Here is a 12070-nt window from a genome sequence, read left to right as displayed (position 1 = left end):
CTCCTGGGTGAATTAGAGGCTTCCCCACGTGCCCTAGAGATCTCCGAGGGCTCCCCATTCCCCACCTCACACTGCCCCCTGCAACACTCCTCATCACACCACAGCACCTCCAGAGGAAAAGCACAAACTCACGTCCAACCCGGAGCTGCAGTGGGATTCACTCGCAGCAGGGAAGGAACAAACGACAACCTGGGGCTGCTGGGCAAGCTTGTGCCAAGCACCAGTCCTGCAGGGAGCAAAGGAATGAACCCTGCAAAGCCAATTCTGCTCCCCACACTTCCACTGCTTCTCTTCTTCTGCTCTTCTTCCTGTTGGAATAACGTATGGATTTGTTTTCCCATCTGCACACCCCTCAGCTGCTCCTGGAGGCACCTCCCAGTAACAGAAAGGCAGGCTTCTTTCAGGGCATTTATTACAAAATCCTCCGTACCTCCACACACCTCAACCCTCACCAGAGCAACAGAAGAAAGAAAAACCAAACCAGCAACTCTTCACTGCAATAAGAGCGAGGAAAAAAAGCACAGCGGTGCCAGCAGGGGCCCCCTCTCACCAACAGGGCTGAAATGCAGCGCTCTCAGGAGCTGCTGCTGCTGATCTGAACACACCTGCTCCTCTGTGCTCCTCTGTGCTCCTCTGTGCTCCTCTGTGCTCCTCTGCTCTGTGCTGCTCTCTCCTGAGCTCTGGGGGTGCCGGGCCCACGGGGCCACTCTCAGTTCTTTTTGGTCTTGGGGGTGTCGTATTTTCTCTTGCTCGAGTACCACAGCAGCAGTGGGATCCCAATGGAGGGCAAAGTCATCACGCCGAAGGCCGCCCAGTCCAGCTGGAAGAAATCATTCCGAGTCAAAACAAATCGCACACAGCTCCGTCTCAGACCCTCGGATCGCCCTCCCTCTGCTGAAATCCTGCACTGCTCCTCCGAGCCGGGATGAAACCCGCTCTCCTGCTCAGCGATGCCCTTCTGGACCACTGATATGAACTGCAATCCCACCCTGTGCGTGGGGGGAGTTGAGCGCGGTGCAATTGCAATCCCCAGCTGACAGATACTCACAAAATGAGGGGAGAACCTCCTGTCGAACTCACGCTGAGCCAGGATTCCTCCCTGCCCAGGAGCACTCGTGAAACCGACCTGAAAAAGCAAAGGGAGAGGAATAGGATCTGCCACCTTCCCTCCTCGCAGCACAGCACGTGAATTTAAGACCGCGGGGACACGTAGCATCCCCCAACAAACAGGACACAGAAAGGCAGCTCCACCATTCGGTGTGGGGAGAGATCCCATATGCAGCTGAGGCACTCACCACCACCTGTCCGCCCTCCTGTGCCAGGTAGGTGATGGTAGCAGAGGTGAAGTTGAAATATCCAGCTTTGAGAGGCCGCAGAACCACAGTGTGGGACACATTGCTTGCTCTGAGGGCCACAAGTTAATGAAAACGGGGGTACTCCAAAGGAAGGAACGTAAGGGTTTGGGTAAAAGGGCTCTTTGTAGTTACAGGTACCCAGACCCACTCAAAGCTGACCCAACCAACCCCTTTTTCCCCAACCATATGAACTGCACGCTGATTTGGGTCTGTCTGCAAGCAAGTTTTGTTTGTTTGCTTTTTAAGGCACCCTCAAGAGGAGAGGTTTGCACCCAACACCTCACCCCAGGTCTGGCATGGTGTCGTTTCCGTGACACTGAAAGAGGATGGGAGAACCATGAGATGTTCAGGGGCAAAACTGAACGTTGGGAGGGAAGATAAACCCAAAATGTGAAAAGATACGGAGCAATTCTGTCCCACTTGACGTTGAGCATCCCAGAGACAATGCCAAAATCCTCCGGGGGGAAGGAATCATCCGACAGCTCCACATCTAAGGCAGCACTGAAAGCAACAGGAGAAGAAAAAATGGAATAAGAAGCGAGTCACAGCTCGGTGCTGAACTGAACGAAGGGACGGCAGCCCCACACTGATGGTTCAGCTGCTGGGAGAAGTGATTTGTGAAACAAAAAGGGCACAAAGAGAAGCGAGGGGGATGGGGTTGGTGTGTTACAAGGAGACTGCAGAAAGAGGAGAGCAAAACTGAAGCTGCAAAAAAGGGAATGGGACGCAAAGAAAATGCCCGTGAAGCAAAGAAAGATTCTGTGTGAACGGGCAGAAGAGCATCACGAGATGAGTTCCTGCTCCATGCCAGGCAGACACAGCAAAAGTAGAGACAACAGCACCAGGAGGAGGAAGCAAACTCAGCCTTCGTGCGCTGTGGTGAGCTCCCAGTTGGGGGAGGAGGATCACAGTGCATCACAGAGCCCAGAAATCCTCACAGGTCCTCCAGGCCCACACACAGAACGTGAGAAGCAGGGAGCAGGCTTACCTGGAGCCAACGTTGTAGATGTTGTACTGCAGAGTGAGGTCTTTGCCCTCCACTGCGTATCTGTTGAGCAGAGACTTGGAGGCCAGCAGCCTGGCGCCCTCCTCACAGCGGGCCACATAAAAGAGGGCAAACACAGCGAGAATCAGGAGCTTCATCTGGAGGCAAAGGAAAACAGAATGGCATCAATAATTGCGCTGCAAAGAAAACACGAATGGGACAACTGCAGCAAGGCTGGCATTCACACAGAGCAGGGTGTGAGCAGCTGTGTGCTTCACAGCGGTGTCGTGAAGCAGAAAAAACACCCACTGCTCCATGCAGATCCGTGCATGTCTCTGCAATACCTGAATGCTCTCCTGTAGGAATGTCACTAAGGACACAGCAGCGGCCCACATGGGCACACAGGGCAGGAAAGAAGGCAGTTTTCTCCCTTTTCAGAGCCCCGCTGGGCGCTGCTCCCATTTACGACACTTCGGTTATCAGCAAAGACTCCCGGTGACAAAACCCCTTCTGGAAGTTATGGCAACTAAGAGCCGCCCCAATTTTAGCAATGAATTTCGGAGAATCACAGACCCCAAGGCTGGAAAAGACCTACAGGATCATCCAGCCCAACCATCCACGCATCACCAGCGGCTCTCACTAAACCACGTCCCTCAACACAAAACCCAAACGTCCCTTGAACGCCCCAGGCTCGGTGACTCGCTCACTCCCCGGGCAGCCCATCGCAGCGCCTGACCGCTCGTTCAGAGCAGCAGGATTTGCTAACGGGCAGCCTGACTCCCCCCTGGTGCAGACTGAAGCCGTTCCCTCCGTTCCTATCACCGTCACACGACAAATCGCCGCCGTGAAGCACGGCACCATTTCCACCGCTGCCTCGCAAAAGCAAACCCGCTCCTTCCTCACACCGGAACCAAAGCGAGCGCCGCCTCCCCGCCTCCAGGACCGGCTCCTTCCCCTCTGTGATGACCGAAGCTCACCCAGCCCCCGGTTCTCCCCGCTCCGAACCACGTGGCACCGCCTCACCGAGCTCCGCAGCGGCCGCGGGGCGGACGGGGAAGGCCGCACAGCCGCTCAAGCTGCGGCCTTTTCACCGGGCCGGGCGCTGGAGGCCTCACGGCCCGCACCGTGTGCCCGGGGACCCGCCGTGCGGCCCCCCAACGCACCGAGCACCAACCCGGCTCCAACCACCAGGCCCGGGGCCTCAGCCTCAGCACCGGCCCCCTCCCCCCTTTCTCCCCCCACCCCGGCCGCCCCACGAGCACCGCGCAGCGCCCAACCTCCGCGCCGGCGGAAGGCCGAGTCAGCACGGAGAGACCGGAAGTCAAAGGGGAAAAAGCGGAAGTCAGCAGGGGAAAAGCGGAAATCAGCAGGAGAAAAGTCGGAGTCGGCGTCAGCCGAAGTCAGCTCAAAGGGACAGGAAGTCTGAGCGGATTGACCGGAAGTGCACCGCAGAGCGCAACGCGCGGCCCGGAAGTGCTCTGGGAAGTGTGTGTGTGAGCAGAGTCACAGGACGGCCCGGGTTGGGACCTGAAGGATCGCGAAGCTCCAGCCCCACACCGAGTGCAGGGCCACCAACCTCCACGTCTCACAGCAGCCCAGGCTGCCCAGGGCCCCATCCTTGCTGGCCTTGAACACCTCCAGGGACAGATGGGGATCCACAGCCTCTCTGGGCAGCTGTTCCAGCACCTCCCCACTCTCCCAGCAAACAACTTCCCCCTGACAGCCAGCTGAAAGCTGCCCTCCCTCCACCTCCAGCCATTCCCCTCGTCCTGCTCTCATCTCCCCTTCCCCAGAGCTGCCTCCCCTCCTGTTTGTGGCTCCCTTGAGGTCCTGCAGGCTGCACTCAGCTCACCCCAGCCTCCTCTTCTCCAGCTGAACGAGCCCAGCTCCCCCAGCCTGGCTTTGCAGGGAGGTGCTGCAGCCCCCCGCTCATCTCTGTGCTCCTCTGGACCCTCTCCAACAGCTCCCTGTCTCTCCTGCCCTGGGTGCCCCAGCCCCGGGCGCAGTGCTGCAGATGGGGCCTCACAAAGCACAGCAGAGGGGGACGATCCCCTCCCTGTCCCTGCTGCCACCCCTCTGCTGCTGGAGCCAGGATCCCGTTTGCTTTCCGAGCTGCAAAATCAAAAAGGATTTAGGATACAAACCAGGCATTCAGTAGATGTTTGGATATTGTATAATTGGGATTTGCTATAGGAGCACTTCGTGCACTGCGAGTCCTCACAGGGAGCACAGCACAGGGCCAGCACTTTGTGTCACCTGGATCCCCCACTGTCACGCAGAGGGGAGGTTCTCATAGCTGTCACTCGGGGGAGGCCGTGTCCTCATACAGCACGTCCTCGGCGCTCGGTGTCCCCGGCGGCACTGTGGGGACAAAGCCGGGCCCTCGTTGCTGCACCGCGGGAGGTGGGATGGGATGGGATGGAATGAAATCGAATGGGGGGAGGTGAGATGGGATGATTTGGGTTGGTATGGGTTTGGGGTGATGGGATGGAATGGGGTGGGATGTGTTGGGGAAATGGGATGGTATGGGATGGGTTGGGGAAATGGGATGAAATGGAATGGGATGGGGGACATAAGATGGGATGGAATAGAATGGGAATCTATCATGGTTCTGTCCCCACAGCTCTCCCCCATGGCCCCACTCCCACCTTTTCCCAGCACAGTTGGGATGTGGGGCACAGGGACACATCCCATAATGGCCCCCAGCCCGCGCTCACCCCACAGCAGCAGCTCCGCGCCTCTCGCCGTCTCCATGCTCTTGCAATGGGCACGGAAGTGGCGGTGGTGACATCAGCAGCTCTGTCCTCTTCTCGAGTGCTTTTTAGAGGTGAAGAAATAGGAAATCGCAGCCTCACCTCCCCCCCAACCACCCCATCGATAGCATCGCCCCAGAGCTGCACGTGGGTGGCTCTGCTATGGCACGGAGATGAGGATAAGGAGGGCAGCGGTGATGGGGGGGCAGGGCAGGATGGGGACAGGGCAAAATATTGCAGCACAAAGCATGAAGCCCACCCTGACCCCCCTGGACCTCAACCCCCAGCCCATCAGCACCCATTCAGTCTGATCTGTATGGAGCCCCCACTCACGTGGCCACGCCTCTTTCGAAGCCACGCCCTCATTCTGGAAAGCCACGCCCCCTTACAGCTCCGCCCATCACGTTGCCCGGCCGCCAGAGGGTGCTGCAGTGCTGGGTTGCCGTGGCGCCCCCTGGCGCCCGTGCTGGAGAGGAGCTGAGGGGATAAATGTGGGGGTCCTGAGAGCCGCCAATGGGCTGCGGGGGGGGTGGGGGGTGGGAAGGGCTGTGAGGAGCCCTGAGGAGCTGTTTGTGTCCCCACTGCTGTTCCCATTGTGTCTCCATCCCATTCCCTGGGCCGGTCCCATCCCACTCACCAGCCCTGTCTTTGTCCCCATCCCCATCTCTGTTCCCATCCCTATTCCTGACCCCATCCTTCTTCCTTTCTCCATCCCATTCCTTGCGCTGATCCCCATCCCTGCCCATGTCCCCATCCTCATCACTGTCCCCATGCCAATTCCCATCCCTACCTCCACCCCGATCCCCATCCCTGTCCTTTTTCTTGTCTCGATCCTCACCGCTGTCCCATCACGTCCCTGTCCTTTTCCCCATCCCCATCCCCATCCTCGTCCCCATCCCAATTCCCACCCTGTCCCCATTCCTATCCCCAACCCTCTCCCCATCCCCATGTCCCCATTCCCGCTGCCACCGCTGTCCCCAACCCTTCCCCATCCCCATCCCCATCCCCATCCCTCTCTCCATCCCATTCCCTGTCCCCCATCCCAGTTCCTCCCCTTGTCCCCGTGCCACACCGCTGCCACCAGCCCATAGCCCTGGGTTTGGGGCAATGACATTTATGGGGGGGTGGGAGGGGAAGGGGAGTTGGGACATTGGGGACGTTGCCATTTCCTTCCTCTTTTACATCAAGTCACATGTAAGCCATCACTGCTGTCACCTCAGTGCGAGTGCATGGGGACGGTGAGGAGCACGGCGCTGCTGCTGTGGGGTGAGCGTGGGGAGGGGGCCGTTGCGCCGTGGGGGGGGGCGGGGAGTTCCTCTGTCCCCACATCGCTTTGTCCACGTTGTGCCCCACATCTTCACCAGACCTGGGGACAGCGGGTGCTGTGGGCACAGAGCTGCGGGGATGGGGAGATGGGGAAGTGGGGAGGTGGGGAGGTGGGGAAGTGGGGAGGTGGGGAAGTGGGGAGGTGGAGGTGGGGATGTGGGGCTGGGCACGCGGCAGTGGGGCCATGGGGATGGAACATGGGGGTGAGGGGACGGTGGGAACGGTGCCATGGGGTGGGCAGAGGCTTCCCAGTGCCACGTGCAGCCCTGGGGATGGCAGGATGTGGGCGGCTGTGACGCAGTGCTGTCCCCTGGGAGCCCCCAACCACCACGAGGACGTCCCCAAACCCCATTGCAGTGGCAGCGGGGGGTGCAGCGCGGGGCGAGGATGGGCGCTGCGCTGACATCGTGGTGCCAGCAGCTCCCACATCCCCGTCCCCTTCTCTCCCCCAGCTCAGCTTCTCAGCCTTGTTGGTGAGTCCCCGACCCCCCGGTGTCCCCCAGCCCCGCTGGCCCCGGCACGCTGCTGTCCCCACCTCCGCCCTGCAGGCTCCCAACCCCCCCTGCTGACGATGGACCCCCCCTGGACACCGCAGTTCTTGAGGCAGAGTGTGAAGCTGACCTGCGGGGACCCCAGCGTGAGCATCTCCACCACCTGGTACACGGATGGGCGCTGGTGGAAGGAAACGCCATCAAACAGCCTCCACGTGGAACTGAGTGACAGAAGGAAATACAGATTCCAGTGCCAGACCCGAGGCTCTGAGCTCAGCTCTGCCGTGAACCTGGCAGTCTCTGATGGTGAGCGGCAGCTGCAGGCACCCATGGGTGCTCAGAGGGGGTTAATTTTCCCAACCTTTGCCAGCCTGTGTGCAGCCATGGCACGTTGGGGACGTCTCCATGTGATGGACACCAGCAGTGCATGGCTGCGCTCAGCAGGGCGTGCAGGGTGTGCTGTGGGTGCATCCCATAGCTGGTTGCTGCATCCCAGAGCTGGTTGGTGCATCCCAGAGCTGGTTGCTGCATCCCAGAGCTGGTTGCTGCATCCCAGAGCTGGTTGCTGCATCCCAGAGCTGGTTGGTGCATCTCAGACCTGGTTGGTGCATCCCAGAGCTGGTTGATGCATCTCAGAGCTGGTTGCTGCATCCCAGAGCTGGTTGGTGCATCCCAGAGCTGGTTGGTGCATCCCAGACCTGGTTGCTGCATCCCAGAGCTGGTTGCTGCATCCCAGAGCTGGTTGCTGCATCCCAGAGCTGGTTGGTGCATCCCAGAGCTGGTTGCTGCATCCCAGAGCTGGTTGCTGCATCCCCACGCTCTCTCTCACGCTCTCCCACAGACTGGCTGCTGCTGCAGGTGCCAACACAGGCAGTGCTGGAGGGGGATTCGCTGTCCCTGCGCTGCAGCGCCTGGAAAAACGCAAAACTCAGCGAGGTGCAGTTCTTCCATGATGGGAAGCTGCTGCACAACAGACATGGGAACGAAGTGCTGCTGTCCCCAGCAAAGCAGCAGCACAGCGGCCGCTATCAGTGCTCAGCCTACGTGCACTACTTCACTGCAGGGTGGGAAGTCTCTCGCCAAAATGATCTCGTGGTGTGAGGTGAGGCTGGGCAGGGATGGGTTTGGGGTGGGTTTGGCTTTGGGATGGGTTTGGGTTGGATTTGGGGTGGATTTGGGGTGGGTTTGGTTGGGATGGGTTTGGGATGGGTTTGGGTGGGATTTGGGGTGGATTTGGGATGGGTTTGGGTTTGGATGGGTTTGGGATGGGTTTGGGTTGGATTTGGGTTGGATTTGGGTTGGGTTTGGGGTGGGTTTGGGGTGGGTTTGGGGTGGGTTTGGGGTGGGTTCACTGCAGCTGCTGTCACCCCCCCCGTTCCTTCCCAGAGCTCTTCTCAGTGCCGGAGCTGAGCCTGCAGGGTCCCCAGGACCCCCCCGAGGGCAGCGCCCTGACGCTGCTCTGTGCCACCCACGGCAACGCGCTGCGGCCCCACCTCTCCCTGCAGCACCTCTTCTACCGGGATGGGCGGCTGGTGGGGGGGCCACAATCGGACCCCCAGCACCGGGTGCCGGCGCTGCTGCCGTCCCACTCGGGGTCCTACAGCTGCCAGGTGCAGACAGAGACGGGCAGCGTGCAGAAACGCAGCGCCCCGATCACCATCACTGTGAGAAGTGAGCGGGCAGCGGGGCAGGGAGGGGACGCGGGGGTCCCAGCTGCCCCCAGGCCTGCATGGATCCCCCCATCCCAGTCTGGTCCCCGCATCCATCCTTGTTCCCTCCGCCCGTTCCCAGTTCCCCATCCGCTCCCCAGGGCCGAGCTTTTATTTTCAGTTCTCCCATTGCCTTCTCAGGCCCTGCATTCCGATCCAGGGCTTCCGTTGCACCCCACGTCCCCCATCATTTCCAAGTCCTGCATCCCTCCTGGGTCCCTCCATCCCTGTCCTGGTGCCCAGCTCCTCAGAATGTCCCCAACTCTGCTCCCACCATCCCTTCCCTTCCCTTCCCTTCCCTTCCCTTCCCTTCCCTTCCCTTCCCTTCCCTTCCCTTCCCTTCCCTTCCCTTCCCTTCCCTTCCCTTCCCTTCCCTTCCCTTCCCCTCCCCTCCCTTCCAATCCCATCTCCTCCATTCCATTCCATCACATCCAATTCCCATTCTATTCCATCCCATCTTATATCCCCCATCCCATTCCATTTCATCCCATTTCCCCAACACATCCCACCCCATTCCATCCCATCACCCCAAACCCATACCAACCCAAATCATCCCATCTCACCTCCCCCATCCCATTTTATTCCACTCCCTCCCACCCATCCCACCCCATCCCACCCCACCCACCCCACCCCAACCATCATCCCCTCTCCCCCATCCCCTCCCAGGGATTCCCGTGGCTGGGGTTTCCCTGCGCTCGGATCCCCCCGGTGCTCAGGTCGTGTTGGGTGACCGCGTGGTGCTGAGCTGCGCAGTGGCGGAGGGCTCCGGGCCGCTCTCCTTCTCCTGGTACCGACAGAACCGCACGGGAGCGCTGGGCTCGGGGCCGCGCTATGAGCTGCCGGTGGCGCAGCTGGGGGACGGCGACCGCTACCACTGCACGGCCAGCAACGGCATCAGCACGGCCAGCAGCCCGCAGCTGCGCCTCGCCGTCACACGTGAGCTCAGCCCCCGCTCTGCCTCTCCGCCCCCACCTCTCCCATCCGCTCCCGCTGCCGCCGTTCCCAACGCTGCCGGGCTGCGTCCAGACCCTTCGGTCCCTCCTCGCGCCCCCGGGTGCCCCCGGCCCCCCCATCTTTTCCCAGGTGCCCCGTCCCTCCCCCGTTCCGCACGTCCCGCCTCAGAACCCCCCACTGGACCCCACGCCCCCCAGCCCTCTCAGGTCCTTCCGTCCAGCCCAGCTCCACATCCCTGCCCCAGCGCCCAAATATCTTACTGGTCCCTCCCGTCCTCGTCCCGTCCCCATTCCCCATCCCACACAACCCACTCCACCCACATCCCATCTCAGCGTCCTCCATCCCTCCTGGGTTCCTCCATCTGTCCCCAGGTCCCCATCCACGCCCACACCCCTGTATCCAATGCAGCTCCCCACATCCCCCCCAGCTGTCAAATCTCTCCTGGGTCCGCAATCCCATCCCATCCCATCCCATCCCATCCCATCCCATCCCATCCCATCCCATCCCATCCCCATCCCATCCCATCCCATCCCATCCCATCCCATCCCCATCCCATCCCATCCCATCCCATCCCACCCCATCCCATCCCATCCCCATCCCATCCCATCCCATCCCATCCCCATCCCATCCCATCCCATCCCATCCCCATCCCATCCCATCCCATCCCATCCCATCCCATCCCATCCCATCCCATCCCCATCCCATCCCCATCCCATCCCACCCCATCCCATCCCATCCCATCCCATCCCATCCCATCCCCATCCCATCCCATCCCATCCCATCCCATCCCATCCCATCCCATCCCATCCCATCCCATCCCATCCCATCCCATCCCATCCCCATCCCATCCCATCCCATCCCATCCCATCCCATCCCATCCCATCCCATCCCAATCCCCCCATTCCATTCCATTCCGTTCCATTCTATTCCATGCCATCCCATTTCATTCCATCCCCCCCACCCGACCCCCTCCCGTCCCTTTCCGCCTCCTCCCCTCCCTGTCACCGACTCCATGCCCTCTCAGTGCCGGTGTCCAACGCCAGCATCACGCTGCTGGGGACGGAGGTGGGAGCGGAGCTGGAGCGGACGGCGGGCGAAGAGCTGACGCTGAGCTGCAGGGTGGGGGCGGGGACGGGGCCGGTGGGCTTCGCGTGGCTGCGGGACGGGCAGGAGCTGAGCGCGGGCCCCACGTGGCACCTGGGGGTGCTGGGGCCGCAGCACGCGGGCACCTATCAGTGCGTGGCCTCCAACAGCCTGGGGACGGGGCGCGAATTCCGGGCACGCAGCCCCGAGGTGCTGCTGGTGGTGACGCGGACGGGACGGGGACGGCAGCGGGCGCAAGGTGAGGGCCGTGGGGAGGCGGCCCCGGGGCTCTGCCGGCCCGGGCTGCGCCGCATCGTCCCCTCTCCGTCCCTCTCCGTCCCAGTCCTGGCTGCGGGGCTCCCCGCGTCCCTCCTGCTGCTGCTGGCTGTCGCTGCTCTGCTGGGTCGGCACTTCTGGCGGCGGCGGCACGGCGGTGAGAGCCGCGAAAAGGGGCCGGGCGGCGTCCGACACGCGCTGGGGACAGCGGGGCTCCCCGGGTCGCTCACTGCCCCTCTCCCCTTCCTTCGGGCAGCCTCCAAGAGCCAGCGCAGCTGCGTGCGCCGCCCGGCCAAAAGACCCTCCGTCCTTCGGCTCCGTCCCTCAGCGCCGTCGCCCCTTTGCGCCCCCGGGGACCCCGCAGCCCCTCGCGGCCCTTCCTCCCCCTCCGTCCTCAGCACGGAGCCCTCGGAGCCCGAATACGGCAACGGTGAGCGGCGGCCCTCGGGGACGGCGCGGCGGCCGCGGCGCAGCAACGAGGGCCCGGCTTTGTCCCCGCAGTGCCGCCGGGGACACCGAGCGCCGAGGACGTGCTGTACTCCACCGTCACCATCAGAGAGCACGGAGGAGGTGAGCGGAGGAGGGGAGCGGAGGAGGGGAGCGGAGGAGGGGAGCGGAAGCACCGCAGCGCGTCCCCAGCTGCGACCCTGCCGTCCTCTCCCCCTCCAGGTGCGTCCCCGTGGGGTCCCTCAGCCCCCCCCGAGGCTGCTGTCACCTACACAGCGCTGCCCGCTGCCTGCGGTGCCACCGAGCTCCGGGGGACGCGGCGTCCCCCGAGTGACAGCTACGAGAACCTGCCCTGCAAATAAACGCCGGTCATTATTTACCCCAAACTTCGCTTTTTTTACCCGAAATCTCCTCCCAGGCTGACGCTCGGCCCCTTCCGTCCCATCGCAAAACGGGGCCGTTCCCCTCATGTCCCCCCAAACCACCCCAGCACAGCAGGGAGAAGCGTTGGGGGGGGGGGGGGGGGGCAGTGCTTTCACTCTCAAGTGCCATTTTGGGGTCATTTAGGGTGAAAATGGCATTTTCTCTCCTCGGTCCCCATCCCCACGCAGTGTCCCCCCTTTGTCACCATCCCCACCCCACGCTGAAGTGATGCTGCCCTGTTCCCATGCAAGCAATGGGGGGGGGGCAC

The 12070-nt window shown here is 61.9% G+C and overlaps 2 protein-coding genes and 1 long non-coding RNA gene across 4 annotated transcripts; 1 reads left to right on the top strand and 2 right to left on the bottom strand.

The window, feature by feature from the left end:
- Positions 1–395: 395 nt before the first annotated feature.
- On the bottom strand, positions 396–3783 carry SSR2 (signal sequence receptor subunit 2). 2 transcript variants are annotated; one of them, XM_010723955.4, is made up of 6 exons: positions 3618–3782; positions 2344–2498; positions 1758–1856; positions 1296–1404; positions 1049–1126; positions 396–820 (listed from the first exon to the last, which is right to left on the bottom strand). In XM_010723955.4, the coding sequence occupies exons 2-6, from the start codon at positions 2496–2498 to the stop codon at positions 710–712; spliced, it is 552 nt and encodes a 183-aa protein (XP_010722257.1). In that variant the 5' UTR covers positions 3618–3782; the 3' UTR covers positions 396–709. The 2 variants fall into 2 exon arrangements, with proteins under 2 accessions (XP_010722257.1, XP_085066185.1); XM_085210059.1 differs by lacking the exon at positions 1296–1404 and having other exon boundaries at positions 1640–1856; positions 3618–3783.
- A 712-nt stretch (positions 3784–4495) lies between these two features.
- LOC146542660 (uncharacterized) lies at positions 4496–8541 on the bottom strand. Its single transcript, XR_014879858.1, has 5 exons — positions 8404–8541; positions 7272–7821; positions 7041–7131; positions 5058–5157; positions 4496–4701 (listed from the first exon to the last, which is right to left on the bottom strand). It is a non-coding gene; the product is annotated as an uncharacterized LOC146542660 (long non-coding RNA).
- Positions 6255–11765, top strand: LOC146542659 (Fc receptor-like protein 4). Its single transcript, XM_085210061.1, is given in 11 exon segments — positions 6255–6359; positions 6872–6892; positions 6968–7216; positions 7752–8012; positions 8297–8581; positions 9286–9555; positions 10598–10915; positions 11000–11089; positions 11189–11362; positions 11434–11502; positions 11572–11765. Coding segments are annotated over 11 exon segments (1944 nt in total). The 5' UTR covers positions 6255–6322; the 3' UTR covers positions 11742–11765.
- Positions 11766–12070: the final 305 nt, after the last annotated feature.

Source organism: Meleagris gallopavo, chromosome 27 (genome assembly GCF_905368555.1).
Source record: "Meleagris gallopavo chromosome 27, MGAL_WU_HG_1.1, whole genome shotgun sequence".
NCBI lineage: Eukaryota > Metazoa > Chordata > Aves > Galliformes > Phasianidae > Meleagris > Meleagris gallopavo.
This window is presented reverse-complemented; position numbering and strand designations above follow the sequence as displayed.